The sequence below is a fragment of the Tenrec ecaudatus genome, chromosome 6 (genome assembly GCF_050624435.1).
Source record: "Tenrec ecaudatus isolate mTenEca1 chromosome 6, mTenEca1.hap1, whole genome shotgun sequence".
NCBI classification, from domain to species: Eukaryota; Metazoa; Chordata; class Mammalia; order Afrosoricida; family Tenrecidae; genus Tenrec; species Tenrec ecaudatus.
This window is the reverse complement of record NC_134535.1, coordinates 82,263,955-82,281,993: the sequence shown is the minus strand read 5'-3', so window position 1 is coordinate 82,281,993 and position 18,039 is coordinate 82,263,955. Positions and strand designations below refer to the sequence as shown.

At 47.2% G+C, this 18,039-nt stretch overlaps 1 protein-coding gene across 1 annotated transcript in view; it reads left to right on the top strand.

The window, feature by feature from the left end:
- The window catches only part of SCN8A (sodium voltage-gated channel alpha subunit 8), a 176,916-nt gene that overhangs the window by 58,521 nt on the left and 100,356 nt on the right, over window positions 1–18,039 (top strand). Inside the window, exons 4-8 of the mRNA XM_075551664.1 lie at window positions 4,434–4,655; window positions 7,369–7,432; window positions 8,571–8,712; window positions 10,269–10,475; window positions 11,305–11,601. Coding sequence (XP_075407779.1) covers window positions 4,434–4,655; window positions 7,369–7,432; window positions 8,571–8,712; window positions 10,269–10,475; window positions 11,305–11,601 — 932 coding nt within the window. The remainder of the gene's footprint in view (window positions 1–4,433; window positions 4,656–7,368; window positions 7,433–8,570; window positions 8,713–10,268; window positions 10,476–11,304; window positions 11,602–18,039) is intronic.

Below are 18,039 nucleotides of genomic sequence, written 5' to 3'. Positions count from 1 at the left end.
TTGAGTTAGCTGCAGAATTCAAAGTGTTTGCAGTACAGCCAATGATGTCTCTGCTTCCCAAAGTAGAGCCCCCCCATGAGGGATCCCCTTTCCTAGAACACCCACCCACGTGGCATCCATGGCCGGCCGCCAGCCTCCGCGTAGCATCTTCAGTGGATATCTTGAGTGTGTCGGGACTGCAAGATTAGAGAGGAAGGCCCAGGAGTCACCCTGGCCTCTTGCATAAGAAAATTTTACTTCAGTTGCCTTCCCGCAGCTTGGGGGGTGGGGAGATCCCCATTCTTATTGCTCATTCAGGACCTGAATGTACAACACTCATGGGCTCGCTTTTGCTTCTAAGGGACTTGGTGCTAAAGGTATCCGTTATGGAAATTTTCTTGGATCTGGAACTTGCCAGGTTCCACTCCACACTAGAATCTTCTGCTTAGGAGAAGATATGCCTTCTCACTTTTTTTGGCTTTTTTTTTTTCGGCCTTGACCTGGATGTGAAAATGAACTTCTGAGTGACAGGGCCACAGTGGCACTTTCTGCATGCTGTGACCGTGGACGAGTACCCGCAGAGTGTGACAATCTTCTAGCGCCATTTCTCAGAGGTTTTTAGAGTCATGCTTCCTGGTATAGAGAGCTCCACTTCTTGACCTCTTCAAAACCAAGACTTGTCCTCAACGCCTCAGCACTTTCTAAATGCCATTTTGTTGTTTTGGAGCTATGGCTGGCCCCTTACTACTTCCTCTCTGCCCTCCAGAGCTGTGGCATCGGAAATGGTGAGCCCTCCCCTTCACCCAGCTGCAGGCAGAGAGCGTGGTGAAGGGAGCGGACAGACTGTTCAGACTGCATGTTCCTCTTCACATGTTCTCGTTGTTAATCCAGCCCTTTTCCCAAAGATAGCAAACGTCTAACACAGTGGTCGCAGGTGGAAGAACACTGGGACTTCCAGACCTCGCCGGCCCCCTTGGGAGAGCTCGTGTCATTCGGGTCACACTTTGGGGTGTCAGTGTCGGCTAGAGTGAATGCATCTAATCTCCAGGTCTCTCCAGGTGTGCTGACCAGGCTCTCCTGCATGCCTCGGACTTGTCCGGGCCCACGGCTGCCTTTGGGAGTGGGAGGACTGTTCTCCCTGCGGTCCGAGAGCTGCTTGTCATCCCTGCTAGGCTCTGTCCAGCATCAGTTCTCTTGAAAACTGACTTATGTTTCAAACCACTCAGATCTCCCAGGCTGAGCCACACACACGGGAACACAAGCTTATTTTATTTATAGGTGGACCATACCCCTGGCCAATAGATGTGGCTGGTTCCTCTAGACTTGAGCAGGCTTTGTTCATGTGCTCCAGGGCTTGGCAGGCATGATGAGAAGAGACGGGAGCACCAGGTTGCAGAGCAGAGTGGAATTCTGCAGCAGGGCATCACCTGGTTCTCAGAATTCCTTAACTGCCCAACTCCCTCTCTGGCGGCTGACCTTTCTTTACGTTGCGGTCCGGCTGCCTCCTCGTGATCTACAGTAAGTGCGTCGAGCGGCTCTGCTGAGGCGCATCCGGATGCTGGTTCCTGTTAGCCTTTTCCAAGAGTTCTCGCTGTCCAACTTGTCCCCACGTGGCTTCTGTCGCACCCTCTGGTGTGTAGGAGTCATTTGCAGGAGCATGCTGCTCGGGTTTGGATAATCCCCTCTCTGTCAGTGTCTTGCTTGTTCTCGGGTGGAGGGCTGCGAGCCAACAGAAGCAGCAGCCGGAGCAGGGGTGCTCTCCCGTGCTTGCACGCATCCGGTCAGGAACCCTCCAGCCACTGCTTGCCTTTCTTGACCTGTGCTGGTGCGTGCCGGGGAAGCAGGCGCTCGGTGGCATTTCGCCAGCACATCAAGCAGCCACTGCTGGCAGGACCGCAGAGCTTGAGCTTAGGAGGTGCAGAGATGGTGCCATCTCCATCAAGTTGGCACTGGTGCCTGCAAACATGGCCATTTTGCAATTATCGACCCTAATGGAATGAAGAAGAAGCTTGGCTGAGACCTGTGTACTATCCGGCAACTGTTCTTCCCCTTTAATGTTGATGGCCGGGTGATCGAGGGGCCTTCCTGCCCTGTAGGCATTGGTCCCTGTGCTTTCTTCCAGTCTGCTGCTAGTACTCTGGACGAGCATCAGGAGGGGACACCTTTCAGCTCATCTTATTTAGAGGCTGATTCCCGCTGCCTTAGCATCTGTGTCTCTCGGCCCCTGTGAAGAAGCAGCAGCAGCAGTCGGAAACTCCCTATTTCAAGCTTTTTCGTTTCTACTTTAAACGTATTAAAAGCGAAAAGAACTTTCATCCAAGAAATGGGTGATTTAAGGCCCAGACTTCAGCAATTAGCCTCTGAGAAACCCTCCTCTCAGCTCTCTGGAGTCGCCTTGTAGACGTCATTAGCCACGGCCTCAATTTTACGGAGAAGCCACATGCAGCCAGCCTTCCCCTCCCGTGAAGAGTCATGACCTTGGAAACCCGCAGGGGCAGTGTGCCCTGCCCTACAGGGTCACCGTCAGTCTGAATTGACTCAGTGGCGCTGAGGGTGGTTTTATACGCTTGTTATTAATATAAGTGAGAGCTTACAGCTGACTTCCCAATTCAGTTGTAGCAGGAAGAGCTTGTGGTCAAAGAATTGATCGTGTGAACCTTTCAGGAGAAACGTGTGTAAGGCCCTCCTAAAGAAGCCGAGGGAAAGAAATTTGACAACCATTCTCTGGGGATCCATTTAAGTATTCTTTCAGGACAACATGAAAACAACAGCAATAGAGCTGTGTATGTTTAGGGGCCCAGGATTAATCTGTCCACCTAATCCAGACCTGCCCCCACCCAGCCAAATATAGTAAGGACTTTTTTTCCTGGATGATTCGTGGAAGTATCTTCTTTCCTAACTGCACGGTGTCAGAGTTTCCTAGAGGTTCGGGAATAGCCACCTGAAATGTGTACTACCCGATTTCAAAAGCAATAAACCTCCCTTCCCTAGTTTAAAAGCCTCTGGGCTGGGATTCTTCAGCCTTTCCTCCACGGCGCTCTGCAGTGGAGCGCTGTGTGTCCACGTTTCGGGATGAAAAATGACCGCAGGGTGACCAGCCCATTCTGAAGTAGGGTAGATAGTGAGTGGCTGAGCTGGGACCACGATTCTGGCCTTTGGATGCTCGCAGCGGCATGTGAAGTGCCTTGTTTCCTAGGCAAGTGCTTTCTTGTCTCCAGTAGCTCCTGTCTCCGTGGGTGGCCATTCAGTAACTCAGCATAGGCTGTACACTCTTCCTTGGGCTTCTCCATCGTCCAACCTTTGGCTCTTTACTGCCCTGGAGATCTTCTTCACGATATGAGAGGACAGTGACCTTATGTGGTTATTCTTCCAACACAGCTGTGTGCCACATCTATTCTGGCCACAGCATCCTTCGCTGCTGCTGGATTCAGATCGACATCCCTTGACGATTCTAGTTGATGACTTGCAAGTTCCGGCAAAGGAAGAGGCATATCCATATTGCCCCTTCGACGATCGCCGCGCCAAGTCTGCAGTGCGTCGGGTCACACCCCGTCACATGCATCAGCACGATACTGTGAGTATCCAGCTGCCTATAAGCCGGCTGCTCCCCAAGGTGCTTTCTGCATCAGCTTACTTAACCCTTCCAAAAGTCTGACGAAGATCGATCCTGTCCCTTTCTTCTTACAGATTCACCAGCTGAGGCTAACCTTTTAGTCATTGGTGGTGTGCTAGGTACCCAGGGAAGTGCTTTACACACGCACACTTAACACTCACCACCACCCTAGCGACAGTCAACCATCCTCAGACCCGATTTCAAGATGCAGGAGCTGGGGCTCCAGGAGGGTCAGTGCCCTGCTCAGTCACACAGCCAGTGATGTGCCGTGACCCACCCAACGTCCCCCTTTAAAATCCGAGGAAACAACCACAAAAGGAAATGAATAACTACTGCAAAGGAAAATACAGCGTGCTATCCAGACATTCCCCGTAGCGCGGGCAGCTGTCAGGGAAAGCTTTGTGGGAGCGTTTAGATTGAAGGTAAGCCCTCCAAAAGGAGCAGGCAGGAGGACGGCCTGCAAGGGAGCGTTCCAAGCGGACCCAATCGCTGTGGGAAAGCCCTGCACCAAGACCCCGGCTCTCCCTAGGGGCCGGGAAGCAGTTAGCACAGGAAACTCCACCCAAGAGGAAAGGAGACGGGGCGAGTAAGGAAAAAAAAGATCGACTTAAAAGATAATAATCATAAAAGTGACTGACAGAAATCATAAAAACTACTGACTTAGAATTACTCCTGCGGTTGGCCATTATCACTCTCCTCCCGATACCCAAAGATGAATCGGCTGTTTTTCAAGTGCTGCTTCGGGGAGGCATAGAAGAAACCTTAAGTAGCTAAGAGGGAGGCCGGGGGAGGTGGGGAGGTGTATGAGGTGACGCTGACGCTGGGGGTTCTATCTCTCCAGGCCTGAAGACCATTGTGGGGGCCCTAATTCAGTCCGTGAAGAAGCTGTCCGACGTCATGATCCTGACAGTGTTCTGCCTGAGCGTGTTTGCCTTGATCGGGCTGCAGCTCTTCATGGGGAACCTGCGGAACAAGTGTGTTGTGTGGCCCATCAACTTCAACGAGAGCTATCTGGAAAATGGCACCAAAGGCTTTGATTGGGAGGAGTACATCAACAATAAAAGTAGGTGGTCATTTCCCTACAAGAGGAAAAAGACAGGCCCGCCCCTAGCTTACATGATCACACACCGCCACTGGCCTTAGTTGGGGCCAGACAGGAACGTAGGGCTAGTAGCCCTGCAAATGTATTCTCTTTCCTTGAGGTGGGATTGTGTTCAGAGCCTTCAAGGACTCCCTTCTCCCTCACCCTCTCTTTCTTCTCTCCCTTTGCCCCTGCCCCTACCCCCCAAAAAAGAGTTGCTTCTTTACATGACTCCCTAAGTTTTTGCTTTGACATTCAGGCTCAGGAATGTGATAAAACTCCTTTTTCCTATGCTGGATTGTCTGGGATATTTAGTCCAGAAGATAGCTAGTGAGACTCCACTTATCTTAAGCTGAAAGAACTCAAGACAAAATCCAAGCCTCGGGCTGCAATATTAAAAGATTCTATGGGGGAAAATAATGAATGATGCAGGAAGCATTAAGAGAAGATGGAGAATACACAGAGTCGCTGTACCAAAAAGAACTAGTTGACCATCCACCGTGTCAGGAGATCCCATATGAGCAAGAACCAATGGTTCTGAAGGAAGACGTTCAAGCTGCGCTGAAGGCTTTAGCCAAACACAAGGCAGAGGAATTGAAATGTGTCAGCAAGCTGCTGAAGCACGGAAGCACTCATTTCTCTCTGCCAGGAAATCTGGAAGACAGGTCCTTGGCCGACTGACTGCAAGAGATCCATATTTGTACCCATTCCAAAGAAAGGTGACCCAACAGAATGCTCAAATTATAGCATCATGTCATTAATGCCACACACAAGTACGATTTTGCTGAAAATCATCCAACAGTGGTTGCAGCAGCACATGGAGCTGCCAGAGGTTCCGGCCGGATTCAGAAGAGGACATGAAACAAGGGAGTTTTCATTGCTGACATGAGATGGATCTTGGCGGAAAGCAGAGAATACCAGGAAGATGTTTCCTTTCGTTTATTCACTCTGCCAAGGTATTTGACGACTGCGTGGGTCATAACAAACATGCATTCCTGTGAGAAGAATGGGAATTCCAGAACACCTCATTGCGCTTGCGTGGAACCTGTGCATGAGTCAGGAGACACTTGTGGGAGCAGAACAGGGAGTACTGCATGGTTTGCAATCAGGAAAGGTGTGCGTCTGAGTTGTATCTTCTCACCATACTTACTCAATCTGTGTGGAGGGCAAATCATCAGAGACGGTGGGGTGTATGAAAAAGAAAGCCGCATCAGGATAGGAGGAAGGTTCATTAACAACCTGCAACGTGCAGGTGACACAACTTTGCCTGCTGAAAGGGAGGAGAACTTGAAGCCCTTGCGGATGAAGATTCCGGGTGGCAGCTTTCAGTGTGGACACAATTTAATGTAAAGAGAACAAAAATCCTCCCAACTGAACCAACAGGTCACATCATGATGAATGGAGCCAAGGTTGAAGTTGCCAAGGATGTCATCTTGATTGGATCCACATTCAATGCTCATGGAAGCAGCAGTCAAGAGATCAAACAGCGCATTGCACTCAATAAATGTGCTTCACAAGAAAGACCTCTTTCAAGTGTTGGAAAGTAAGGAGGTTGCTTTTAGGACTAAGGTGTGCCTGAGCCAAGCCATGGCATTTTCCATTGCCTCGTATGCATGTGAAACTTGGACACTGAATAAGACCGGAGAAGAATCCGTGTATTTAGATTAGGGTGATGACATAGACTGTTGAAAGTACCATGGGCTGCCAAAAGAACCGATAATTTGTCTGGAAAGAAGGCCGGCCAGAGTGCTCCTTAGGGGCAAGGTTGTGGAGACCTCGTCTCACATACTTCGCCTGTGTTGTCGGGAGACCAGTCCCTGGAGAAGGACATCATGCTTGGCAAAGTAAGGAGGTGGCGACAAAGAAGAAGGTCCTTGATGAGATAGACTGCCACAGTGGCCGCCGCAATGGGCTCGACAGATGAGCGATTGTGAGGATGTCGCTGGACCAGGCAGCATTTCGCCCACTATGAGTCGGGACCAGCTCGATGGGGCCTGACAGCAACACCCTGCCTCAGGACACCAAGCCTTGTTCATACTACCAGGACTGTAGTCATTGATCTTGTCTAGGGATCAGGCCCCATTTGTCTTGAGGAGTGTTAATACCTTCATGTTAAGAACCGAAGCTTTGGGGTCTATGGAAAGGAAAGTTTGGTGCATTAGCACTTCTGTGAGTTAACTTTAAAAGTTACTCTCACCGTCAGTCACCCCTGCGGAAAGACAGACAGCTCAGTAGCCCTAAGGAGAATATTTCAGAGGGGATCTCAGGAAGGCGTACAGGAAGAGAAAACATCTCTTCTAGTTCAAAACAGGACGTGGTAACTAGCGACCAGTGAGGATTTTTAGACTCTCTCTGATAGAGAAGTTTATAAGGTTAGCAAGATGGAGTTGTAGAAAGGATTGAAAAATTCAGATAACTCACTTTCCTCTCCCTTGGAGACAAGTACCAGAGCCTAGCATGACAATGTGAAGTAGAAGTTCAGGTATCTCTGGCTGCATCCAGGGACTTGGGGTCACTCCTTTACAATGTAAATTTCTGCAGGAAAATCATTCCTGAGGAAACTTTTCCGGTTTCACTGCAGTCAGAAAAGATTTTGTGAGGGGACACCAGGAACGTTTTTCTGCTGGGGCTAATTAGGAATTGTGGAACCGTATTCTCTCATTGACTTAAATGTACTTTATTCAAACTTTTCTAGCCAATTTTTACACAGTTCCTGGCATGCTAGAACCTTTGCTCTGTGGGAACAGTTCGGATGCGGGGTAAGTCACTCACCTAATTTTGTTTGCCTGCCAATCTTATTTGCATAAAAATAAGCCATTTTTTCCTACTCTCCTTGTCTTTGCGCACAGGTAGCAGACCTTAATTGGGCCTTATGTATGGGTTGACCCGATATTCTGTTTGTGTCTTATCTGTTCACTTACATTTGACATTTCACAACTTGAGGACGATGCCTACATTCTCAGGCCAAAATCAAAGATGTAAAAGGCTATGGATTCTATCTGTAGAAATCATAACACCCGCTCTCTTGCCTGCTTCATGTTCAATCCCCGCATTCTACAATTAACACGAATATTGGCTACTCTCTTGTTGATAGCTTAGCACCTGAAAAAGATCCAAAGTTTGCTAGTGCTGCCAGCATAGGGGAAGGAAAGAGTTAACAGCGTACCATTCTAATCCTTTGGCACGCCACTTAACTTACCTGCACCTCAGTTTCTTCATCAATCAGTGGATTTAATAAATCATACTCTGCCTTTCTCACAGAGTTGTTGTAAGAAGCCAACTGGAGAATATCCGTGAGAGCCTTTGTCCCCAGAATGCTACATAATGCAGTGTGTTGGTCCTTTAGGAATTGGTATTTTCAGTCAGCCATGACAGTGAGAGGTCTGCTTGATTTCTTGATTGCATGTATACTAGAAATTGCACTGCATTGATATCAAGTGATATTATTCCGCCGCATGTACATAATATATTTTGATGAAAGCCAGTAGTGAAATGTTATCACCAAGGTCATTGAAATCTCTAGTATGACCAAGTCGTCACGGTGACTGTCAAGACAACCGACAGACACACAAACAAAGTGCTAGCCATTTGTCTTCTGTGATAGTAGCTAGACTGAATTGCACATTGATGGTAATTTAGGACAGTGGTTCTCAAACTTTGCCATGCAGAAGAATCGCCTGGCATTCCCCTTAAAAATCCAGATCTATGGATTCCACCACCAGAGGTTTTAATTCCTGGGCCTTGGGTAAGACACAGGAGCATGCATTATTAAGGAGCCTATTTCCTTCTTCCAATGTGTGGTTATTGAGCATCTCCAAGGTCGTGGAGGTGACCTGTAGCTGATAGCTGGGTAGATGTCGTTGGCAAGCACTGACTGACTGCCCTTTCTCGCTTCAGACAATGCCCAGAGGGGTACCAGTGTATGAAAGCAGGAAGGAACCCCAACTACGGCTACACAAGCTTTGACACGTTCAGCTGGGCTTTCTTGGCACTGTTTCGCCTTATGACCCAGGACTATTGGGAAAACCTGTATCAGCTGGTGAGTAAGACTTGTGTCTCTTTGTTCTGTGGTAGGGTCTGCATGGGTGTACGTGGAGGTGAGGGCATTCTGTGGCGGTGACTGTTGTAGAGGACCTGAGCATGGCTCTCCGACACCTGTTTATGTAGCAGCTCTCCTTTTAAATCAGTCTCATGGCAAAGGATGAGAGAATTGTCTCTCAAAATAGGAATTTCATGAGGTTAGGACTTGACCCTGACGTTGACATTTGTCTATTACTGTTCCTGATTGAAGGCTAGCAGACAAATGGCAGATAGCCTTCTCCTTTCTGATATAAACATACATGTAACAAAACATTTCCTATTTCAACATTTACACATGCATCGTTCAGTGACATTGTTAGGTTACTATATTGTCCAAGCGTTGCCGTCGTCTGGTTCCGTCTTTTTCTGTCACCCTCAGCGCGCAGTGCCCTCTGAGCCCCTGCTCTCCCTTGCCATCCCCCATCCGCCCCTTGTGACCACTTTGCCTGTTATAGACTTTGATCTAAAAGGGATCACACGGTACTTTTTCTTTTGTGGCTGATATATCATCATCAATGTGATGTTTTCAAAGCCATTTCTCTTGGTGACCGATGCTATTCCACGGCATGTGTGTATCTCCTTCTGATCATGCACTCACTGGTGTACAAATACCTGTTTGCATCCCTGCTTTCAATTCTTTCGGCTGTCTACCCAGGAGTGGAGTTGCTAGAGCACATGGTAATTCTGTTTCACTTTCTGAGAAACCGTGAAACTGGGTTCGACGGTGGCGACACCATTTATTATTATCAAAGGATGAAGATTTTAATTTATACATATCCTCATCAATGTCTGTTATTTTTCTGGATTTGGGGATTTTTTTTTGCTTTGTTGTTGTTGTTTTAATCATAACTATTTTAGTGGCTAATAAATTATATCTCCTTGTGGTTTTGATTTGCATTTCCCTAATGACTAACAGAGATTCTCGGCAGATGGTTCACATTGGGCTGCTAACCATCAGGTCAGTAGTTTAAAACCACCAACCACTCTGCCAGAGAAAGAGGAGACTTTCTACCCTGATAGAGTTACAGCTCAGAAACCCACAGTAGCAGATCTGCCCTTTCCCGCAGGGTCGCTCTGAGTTGAACTGGCGCCGTGGCAGTGAGTTTTCGAGCTTGGAGTGACGAATAACATGGAGCATCCTTTCGTGTGTCTGCTGGCTGCTTGCAGCTCTTCCGTAATGAGATGGCAACTCAAGTCTTCTGTCAGCTTCTTACTCCTTGCTCTGCATTGGCTTTAGAACCATCTGAAAACATCCAACAGAATTCTTAACCCAGAGTTTTCTGTCACAAGACTGTACAGGGAGTCTATGGGAAAGTCCACTAACCCGTGGTGCGGGGTGGAGGTAGGCCGTTCAGCGACTGGCGCTGCCAACTGCTCTGCAGTTGGAAGGACACCGAAGGACCGTCCCCCGCAGAATACGAGGAGCGCCCTTCCAGAAGAGCACTAGCCCATGACCTGTTTCCAGCCTGGTTCGCTTGGTCCAAGTGACTCAGCAAATGGTCTTTCTCTTTCCAGACCTTACGAGCAGCTGGGAAGACATACATGATCTTCTTTGTTTTGGTCATCTTTGTGGGTTCGTTCTATCTGGTGAACCTGATCTTGGCTGTGGTGGCCATGGCCTATGAAGAACAGAATCAGGCAACGCTGGAAGAGGCCGAGCAAAAGGAGGCTGAGTTCAAAGCAATGTTGGAGCAACTTAAGAAGCAACAGGAAGAAGCACAGGTTAGTGATCAGCCGGAAACCGGCCTTCCTACCCAAGGGCGAGGGCTAAGGTCTCGGCCAGTGCCAGGGCACGCGGCCTGTTCTAGGGCACGCAGCCTGTTCTGGGGCACACTGTCAAACCGGGGTCACCCGCGTGACAACCGCAGAAGGTTGGTGTAATTATTCCATTGGGTTCATGGCCTAACTGTTTGATGATGCCATCTTTTTTTTTTCTTTCACTTTCTCGATTGTTCAGTATTCAACTGTTTTAATGGCTGGGGAGAGAAAAGGTGGCCAGAGAAATGTACAGGACACTTGAGAGAAGCATACCCTTTTGATGAGGAAAATGTGAGGATCCTCTTCAGAGATTCTGTGATCGCAAACGTATTGGTCCTCATTGAAAAGACACACAAAATAGTAAAGTAAAATTTGGGAAACTTATTTGTGGTCCCCCAACTCTAATAATTTACTTTCTAATCTTGTCGAAGTTTCTATTCTTCTCCTTTCTCTTATAAATATATATGGAACGAAACATTTACATTACATTGACATTAGTGACCCAACAGTGTCAGAGATGGGTTCTTAGCGTTCATTTTCAGAGATACCAAGGGGAGTTTGTGACAATAAGAAGGCAGGCACGTTCTGAGTGACTCGAGGATAGAACCTCAGGTTCTTACTGCCTGGCTCCTGCTCGGATCACTTAGACCTCCATATCAGGGATGTAACCCAATTGGGTCTTGGTTCTGGTCCTCCCCAGCCACCCCCAGTCACAGTATCTGCCTGTGTGCACTTACTGGGGCGGCTCCAGTGAACTGCTTTTGAACGCCTTGCTGCTGTGCTCTGGTCGTAGGCTGCAGCCATGGCGACCTCAGCCGGCACCGTCTCAGAAGATGCCATAGAGGAGGAAGAAGGCGAAGACGGGGTGGGCTCTCCCCGGAGCTCCTCGGAAATTTCGAAGCTCAGTTCAAAGAGTGCCAAGGAAAGACGCAATAGGAGAAAGAAGAAGAAACAGAAGGAGCTCTCTGAAGGAGAGGAGAAAGGGGACCCCGAGAAGGTGTTTAAATCAGAGTCCGAGGACGGCATGAGGAGAAAAGGCATTCGGCTGCCAGACAACAGAATAGGGAGAAAGTTTTCCATCATGAATCAGGTAAGCCCTTCCTGCATTGGGTCAGATTTAACCATTGTAGGTTTCCCTAATCCCTCTTGAGCCTTGAATTCCCCTTTGGCCTGACATTCTCCTGAGAGCCACTCCTGCGCTCCCAACCCTTCCCTCTGCACTGATGCCCTTCAGGAGGGGCAGCGTGACCAGAGTCTGGCCGTAAAGTTGGTGTCGCAGCAGAGGTCACCATGTTTAAAATCACCAAGCAGAAAATAAGGATTTAGCTCAAACACCTCTAAGATTTGCATATAAATTTAGGTTAAAAAGTGGGGGATAGGCAGCCATAAAATTTTATCTCATAATAAGAATTCTTAGGTCTCAAAATATGCCACTGAAGTATGAATTCTTAGACTATGTAATTCCCCCTTGTAAAGAAATGCTAAAGAGTTTATAGATCCAGGTGTGGAATAGATCACAGCTACTTTGCTGACGTGGAGCCTTGTGATGTAATGGTTAAGCTTTGGGCTGCGATCGCGTGGTTGGCAGTTCAAAACCACAAGCAGCTCAGTGGGAGAAACACTGGGCTTTCTACTCCCATACACAGTGACCGTCTCGGAAACCCCCAGAGGGACACAGTAAGACTGGATATCAGGATATCCGGTGTCTCTTGTTTTTCTTTTTTTGTTTGTTTGTTTTTTAATCGTTTTATTAGAGGCTCATACAACTCATATCACAATCCATACATACATCAATTGTGTAAAGCACATCTGTACTTTCATTGCCCTCATCATTCTCAAAACATTTGTTCTCCACTTAAGCACCTGGCATCAGGTCCTCATTTTTCCCCTTCCTCCCCCATGAGCCCTTGATAATTTATAAATTATTATTTTGTCATATCTTACACTGTCCAATGTCTCCCTTCATCCACTTTTCTGTTGTCCGTCCCCCAGGGAGGAGGTCACATGTAGATCCATGTAATTGGTACCCCCTTTCCAATCCACTCTCCCTCCACCCTCCCAGTATCGCCACTGTCACCACTGGTCCTGAAGGGCTCATCCGCCCTGGGTTCCCTGTGTTTCCAGTTCCTATCTCCACCAGTGTACATACTCTGGTCTAGCCAGACTTGCAAGGTAGAATTTGGATCATGATAGTGGGGGGGGGGGTGGAGGAAGCATTTAGGAACTAGAGGAAAGTTGTATTTTTCATCATTGCTACATCACACCCTGTCTGGCTCGTCTTCCCCGCGAGACCCTTCTGTAAGGGGGTCTCCAGTGGCCGACAAATGGGCTTTGGGTCTCCACTCTGCATTCCCCCACTCATTCACTGTGGTATGATTTTGTGTTCTGATGATGCCTTTTTCCTGATCCCTTCGACAGCTCGTGATCGCACAGGCTGGTGTGCTTCTTCCCTGTCCCTTGTTTTTCTTGGCGATGACTCATTGTGCCTCCCTCCTGTGTCTCGCATCGGCTAGTCCAGGCTTCTGATTTCACCTCAGCAAGACCTCTCATGAGCATCCCTTTCTTTCTGTCCCTTTGCTCCCGTCCTGGGCCAGGCTTCTGATTTCACCTCAGCAAGACCTCTCATGAGCATCCCTTTTTTTCTGTTCCCTGTGCTCCCGTCCTGGGCCAGGCTTCTGATTTCACCTCAGCAAGACCTCTCATGAGCATCCCTTTCTTTCTGTCCCTGTGCTCCCGTCCTGGGCCAGGCTTCTGTATTGTGTTTGTTTGGCTGCAGTCCATTTCCTCTGATAGTTCTCCCTCTCCTTTGTCAATTAGTCAATATGCCATTGACTAATCACTTCCCAAAACATAGCGCTCAGTATTCATTTAGCAAGCGTTCACCACATACTAAGGATTGTACTAGGTCCCAGAGATTAAAAGGTTGTGAAAATACTGCTCCTGACCTCTAAACTAACTCAGATCCCTGGCATTGGATTGATTCCAACTCATGATGACCCTATAGAACAGGGTAGGACTGCCCTCGTGCGTTTTTAAGTCTGTACGTCTTTACGGGAGTAGAAAGCCTCATCTTCTCTTGCTGAGACACTGGTGGTTTTGACCTAGACACCGTGTGTTTAGCAGCCCAACCCGTGAGCCACTATGCCACCAGGACTCTTGGCTCCTCCTAGACAGCTTAGACTGTTGTGGGGCAGACAGGTGCATTTTAAAAAGTATTAATATCATAGCATTAAAAGCATTAATCCAGAGAGATAATGGTGGGGCTGTGTTGGAGAGCAGAGGTCTGTCCCAGTCTAGAAGGTGGGCGGAGATTTTCTGTAGAAAGTAATTTTGAATTAAAGCTGAAAGTGTGAACAGGAATTAGGTAATGTAGATGTCGGCTAGAGTAGAAGCAATAAGGCAGAAAGGAGAAAGGCCCGTCTCAGGCTTAGGAAAAAGGATGTTCCGATTTGGACATATTAAGTTTGAATGATTTGTTGGATAACCAAGTAGAGAGGTCCTTCCGGCTCACCAAACTCAAATCTAAACTCACTGCCACCGGATCCAAACCCACGGCAACCCTATAGGACACAGTAAAGCTGCCTGTTTGGTTTCCCAAGACTTTAAATCTTTACGGAAACAAGTCTCATCTTTCTCCCTTGGAGCAGCTGATGGACGTAAACTGTTGGCCTGGCAGTTGGTAGCTAAATGAGTGACCCACTGCGCCACCAGGGCTCCTTCCTGGACACACAGAGAGTCAAATGATAGTTCGAGGAAGAGGTCATAAGTCAAAAGGTGTGATTGCAACTGATGAGGTCCCCCCAGGAGAATGTGTCAGGGGAAAGAACAGTAGGCCCAGTCCTTCAGTGGAGAATATGTAGGTCATGAAAGCAAGTAAGTGGACAGTTAGGTGCCCGCAGAACCAAACGTGCTGAGTAAAGAAGAGAGTGGGAAGGTTGGCGAAGAAAAGGGAGTAGTCACTGTCCGGAACTTTACCAGAGATGCTTGGTGAAGCGCGAGTTGGAAATGACCGGTGAGATTGGCAATATCCAAGTCACTGGTGACTCTAAAGAGAGACAGCTCAGACCAGGAGAGCATGGACACCCTATTGAATGGGATGGGGGGGCAGTGACTATAGACGTTTTGTTCAAGCTTTTTTAGAATCTGGGTAAAAAGAAGCCTCTTTGTAATCTGGGGGTGGGAGAACCAACAAAAGGAGGGATAGGACACAATCTTAGAAGATGTGACAATAGTCTCTTAGCAGGAAGGTGCATCTTCTCCCCTAAGCCCTCAGGATAATAGAGTGGGAGTGAATAACTTTGTAAACAGAAAGCAGGAAGCTGAGGAAGATGACATCGGATAGCCTCTACTCTTTCAATAATGTAGCAAATTAAGAATCTTATTGACAGGAATGAGAGTCTGAGTATGGTATTTGAAGAAAATATTGATGGTTAGAATAGTTATTAAGAAGCATGGGGGAGTAAAGTCCCCTGGTCGGATTCATTTTGTTTGCTATTAAATGCTTGTTGAAAATATACACAGCAGACCGTCTACCATGCCGCGAATTCTGCAATTCAGGATGCTGATGGCATTCTTGAAGTTGTGTGATCATTCTCACCTACTTTTTCCAAATTCTTTCTCCCCTGTTGGTGTGAGCACATTGCCCTTAAACTTCCTGCCTAGCCTTGCGAGTTCCTCTTGTCAGTTTGACCTACAGGACCCTGAGTGGCCTCCCGGGTCACACACTGAGCTGTTAAGTTCAAAGTCAGCCATGCAAAGCCACTCTGCAGAGGAGACGTATGCCCTCCACCCCCATGCGTTTCCGTCTCAGAAACCCCAAGGGGCAGTGCTACTCAATGTCCCATAGGGATGCTAGGAGTCCAAATGGATTTGATGGCGGTGAGTTTGGGTTTTGGTGTGTTTGTTTGTTTGTTTGTTTGTTTATTTTGGAGGAGTCAGTCCTGGTGGCTCACCAGAAGGTCAGCAGTTTGAAAGCACCAGCTACTCTGTGCAAGAAAGACAGGGCTTTCTACTCCTCTAAAGAGAGTTACAGTCTTGGAAACCCATGGGCAGTTCTACCCTGACTTATGGGATCACTACGAGTCGGAATCAACTCAATGGTACAGAGTTAAGTTCTTTTTATGTGTGGAGCTAGTTATTTGAAAGAGCACCACGTAAATAAATGAACGAATAAGCAAGCACTATGCCCAAGGCAGTAAGTTCCAACTCTTTAGCAGGGACTCCAGAACAATCGTTTCCTCCTCCAGTACTGTACCACCCCCTCCTCACTATTTCTTTCATCCCCTCACAGCCCACAGCCCCCATACAGTTAAGCCACAGTGAACTGCTCGATGTTTTTCCATACTTGGTCTTTGTTTTCTACTCCGTGCTCCAAAAACATCCTCTCAGAAATGCTCCATGTTTCCACCTTGGATTGTCCACCTTGCACCACTTCTTCATACCAGATCCCACCCCACTTTCACCCTCAATTGGAAGTGTTTGCTCCATCCTTCCACTGTGTTATGTTTACCTCTTTATGAGTTGTGTTTTACTCTCTCTGGTGTTACATGTATCTATTTCTTATCCTCTCCTCTCTTAGGTAAGTAAGTCAAGGTGTGCCTCTTTCCGTGGCTAACGTTCCGGTATTTGTTGGCCAAATCAATGGGGTATGGAACCTCTGGGGCCTTCTTCACGGCCTGGGGTTCTTTTTGTCTCACTTGCACCTCACCTTTCTCCTGGGTTAGCCTCTTGGAGGGTAGGGGGGATTCTAATTGCAGTTTTGTTATCAATGGGCCTCCTATCCACTGGCTGGAGAGCTATCACTATACAGGTTAATGAGCACCTTAGTGCCATTAACACTTTGCTATTGAATAGTCCCTGATTAGTCTATAGGCGCGAGCCACAGACTGACACTGATGGTTCCCTTCCTCTCATTTCCCCATCCCCGCAAACCGAACTTCCCTAGAGGCCAGGGCTGACTGCCAAGGCTGGCCTGGAAGCCCCATGGTAGTGATACTTTTCACCCCAGGATGTCCTGCAATTTCTGTAACTTTATCTGGGAGAATGAGCTAGGAGACGAAGGCCTAGAGAGATTGACTAATTGATCCAAGGCCTTACAGCTAGGAGGTGGTAGAGCCAGGATCTTAACCCAGGTCCACCAGACTCCAGAGTTTGTGTCCTAAATGCCGCATGTACTCACCTACACGTGGACAAAGCCATCTCTTCTGTGGCTTGATGAAGAATTGGGTTTCAGTTTTCACTGACTGTAATTCAGGTCCTTGTCAGTTTCTTTAACATTCAGATCTCCTGAACGTTTCCTACTCATATCTGTAGAATAGTATTACAGAGTGGTTAGGGTAGAGGGTAGTTCATTTATATTAAGTTGGACTCGTTTTTGGGGAAGCAATTCAATGACTACGCCGTAGCCCTGGTGGCAGAGTGGGCTGTGTGCCTCGGACCGCAGTTCAATCCACCAACCGCTCCAAGGGAGCTTTGTACCCGTCTCAGGGACCCATCGGAGGAGTTCTGCTCTGTCCTATAGAGTCTCGGTGAGTCAGAATTGACTCAGTGACAGTGAGTGAGTGAGTGAGTGAGTGAGTGAGTGAGTGAGTGAGTGAGTGAGTGAGTGAGTGAACGGATGAACAAGCAGTTCTTGAAATTTTTGGTCTCAGGAAAAAACTGCCATCAAGTGGATTGTAACTCATTGTGACGCTGTAGGATAGAAGAGACCCCCTGGGTTTCTGAGACGATAACTACTTGCAAGAGGAGAACGCCTCATCTTTCTCCTGTGAAGTGACTGCTGGTTTCAAACTGCGGGCCTGGCACTACCAGACCTCCACAGAGCCCACTTTGCCACCGGGGCTCCTGTGTGTTCTTTAAAATATCCTTTTATATCTTTAAAAATTACAGAGGACTCCACAGCTTTTTGTTAAGTACTTTTAGTATGTTATATTAGAAATGATAATTTTTAAAATATTAATTTACTGTCACTTTAAAATAATTATAATCCCATTGAATGTTTAATACAAATCCCATTTCTTTTACCAAAAAATGCAATTTTTCAAAGCAAGAAAACTAGTGACAAAATGGTAGTGTTTCATATTTTTGAAAATCTCTGTAATGTGTAGCTTAATAGAAGACAGCTGGAACGAACATCATATCTGCTTCTGCATTCCATCTGTTGCAATTTTTTTAGTGGAAGTATTTTAGGAAAATCCATCTTCATACAGCTATGTATGAAGTAAAGGGAGGAATACTTCAGTAATCTTTTCAGATAACAGTGGATATTCTTCTTTGATACCATTCCAAAACTCAACAGCGATCGTTTCTCAAAAGTTAGTTAAAATGTGGAATCTGAAAAGGTACATATGTTAATAACTTCATACTCTATTACACTAAAATCTATTCCTCTACTGTGCATCATTGATCTTTAGCCATGGTTGATTTGTAGCATCGCACATTAGTCATCTATAAAACATTGATTGACTGAGCTACACAGGTTTTCCAAGTACTGACACCTCAGGTGGAAAATGTATATTCACTCTAGCCA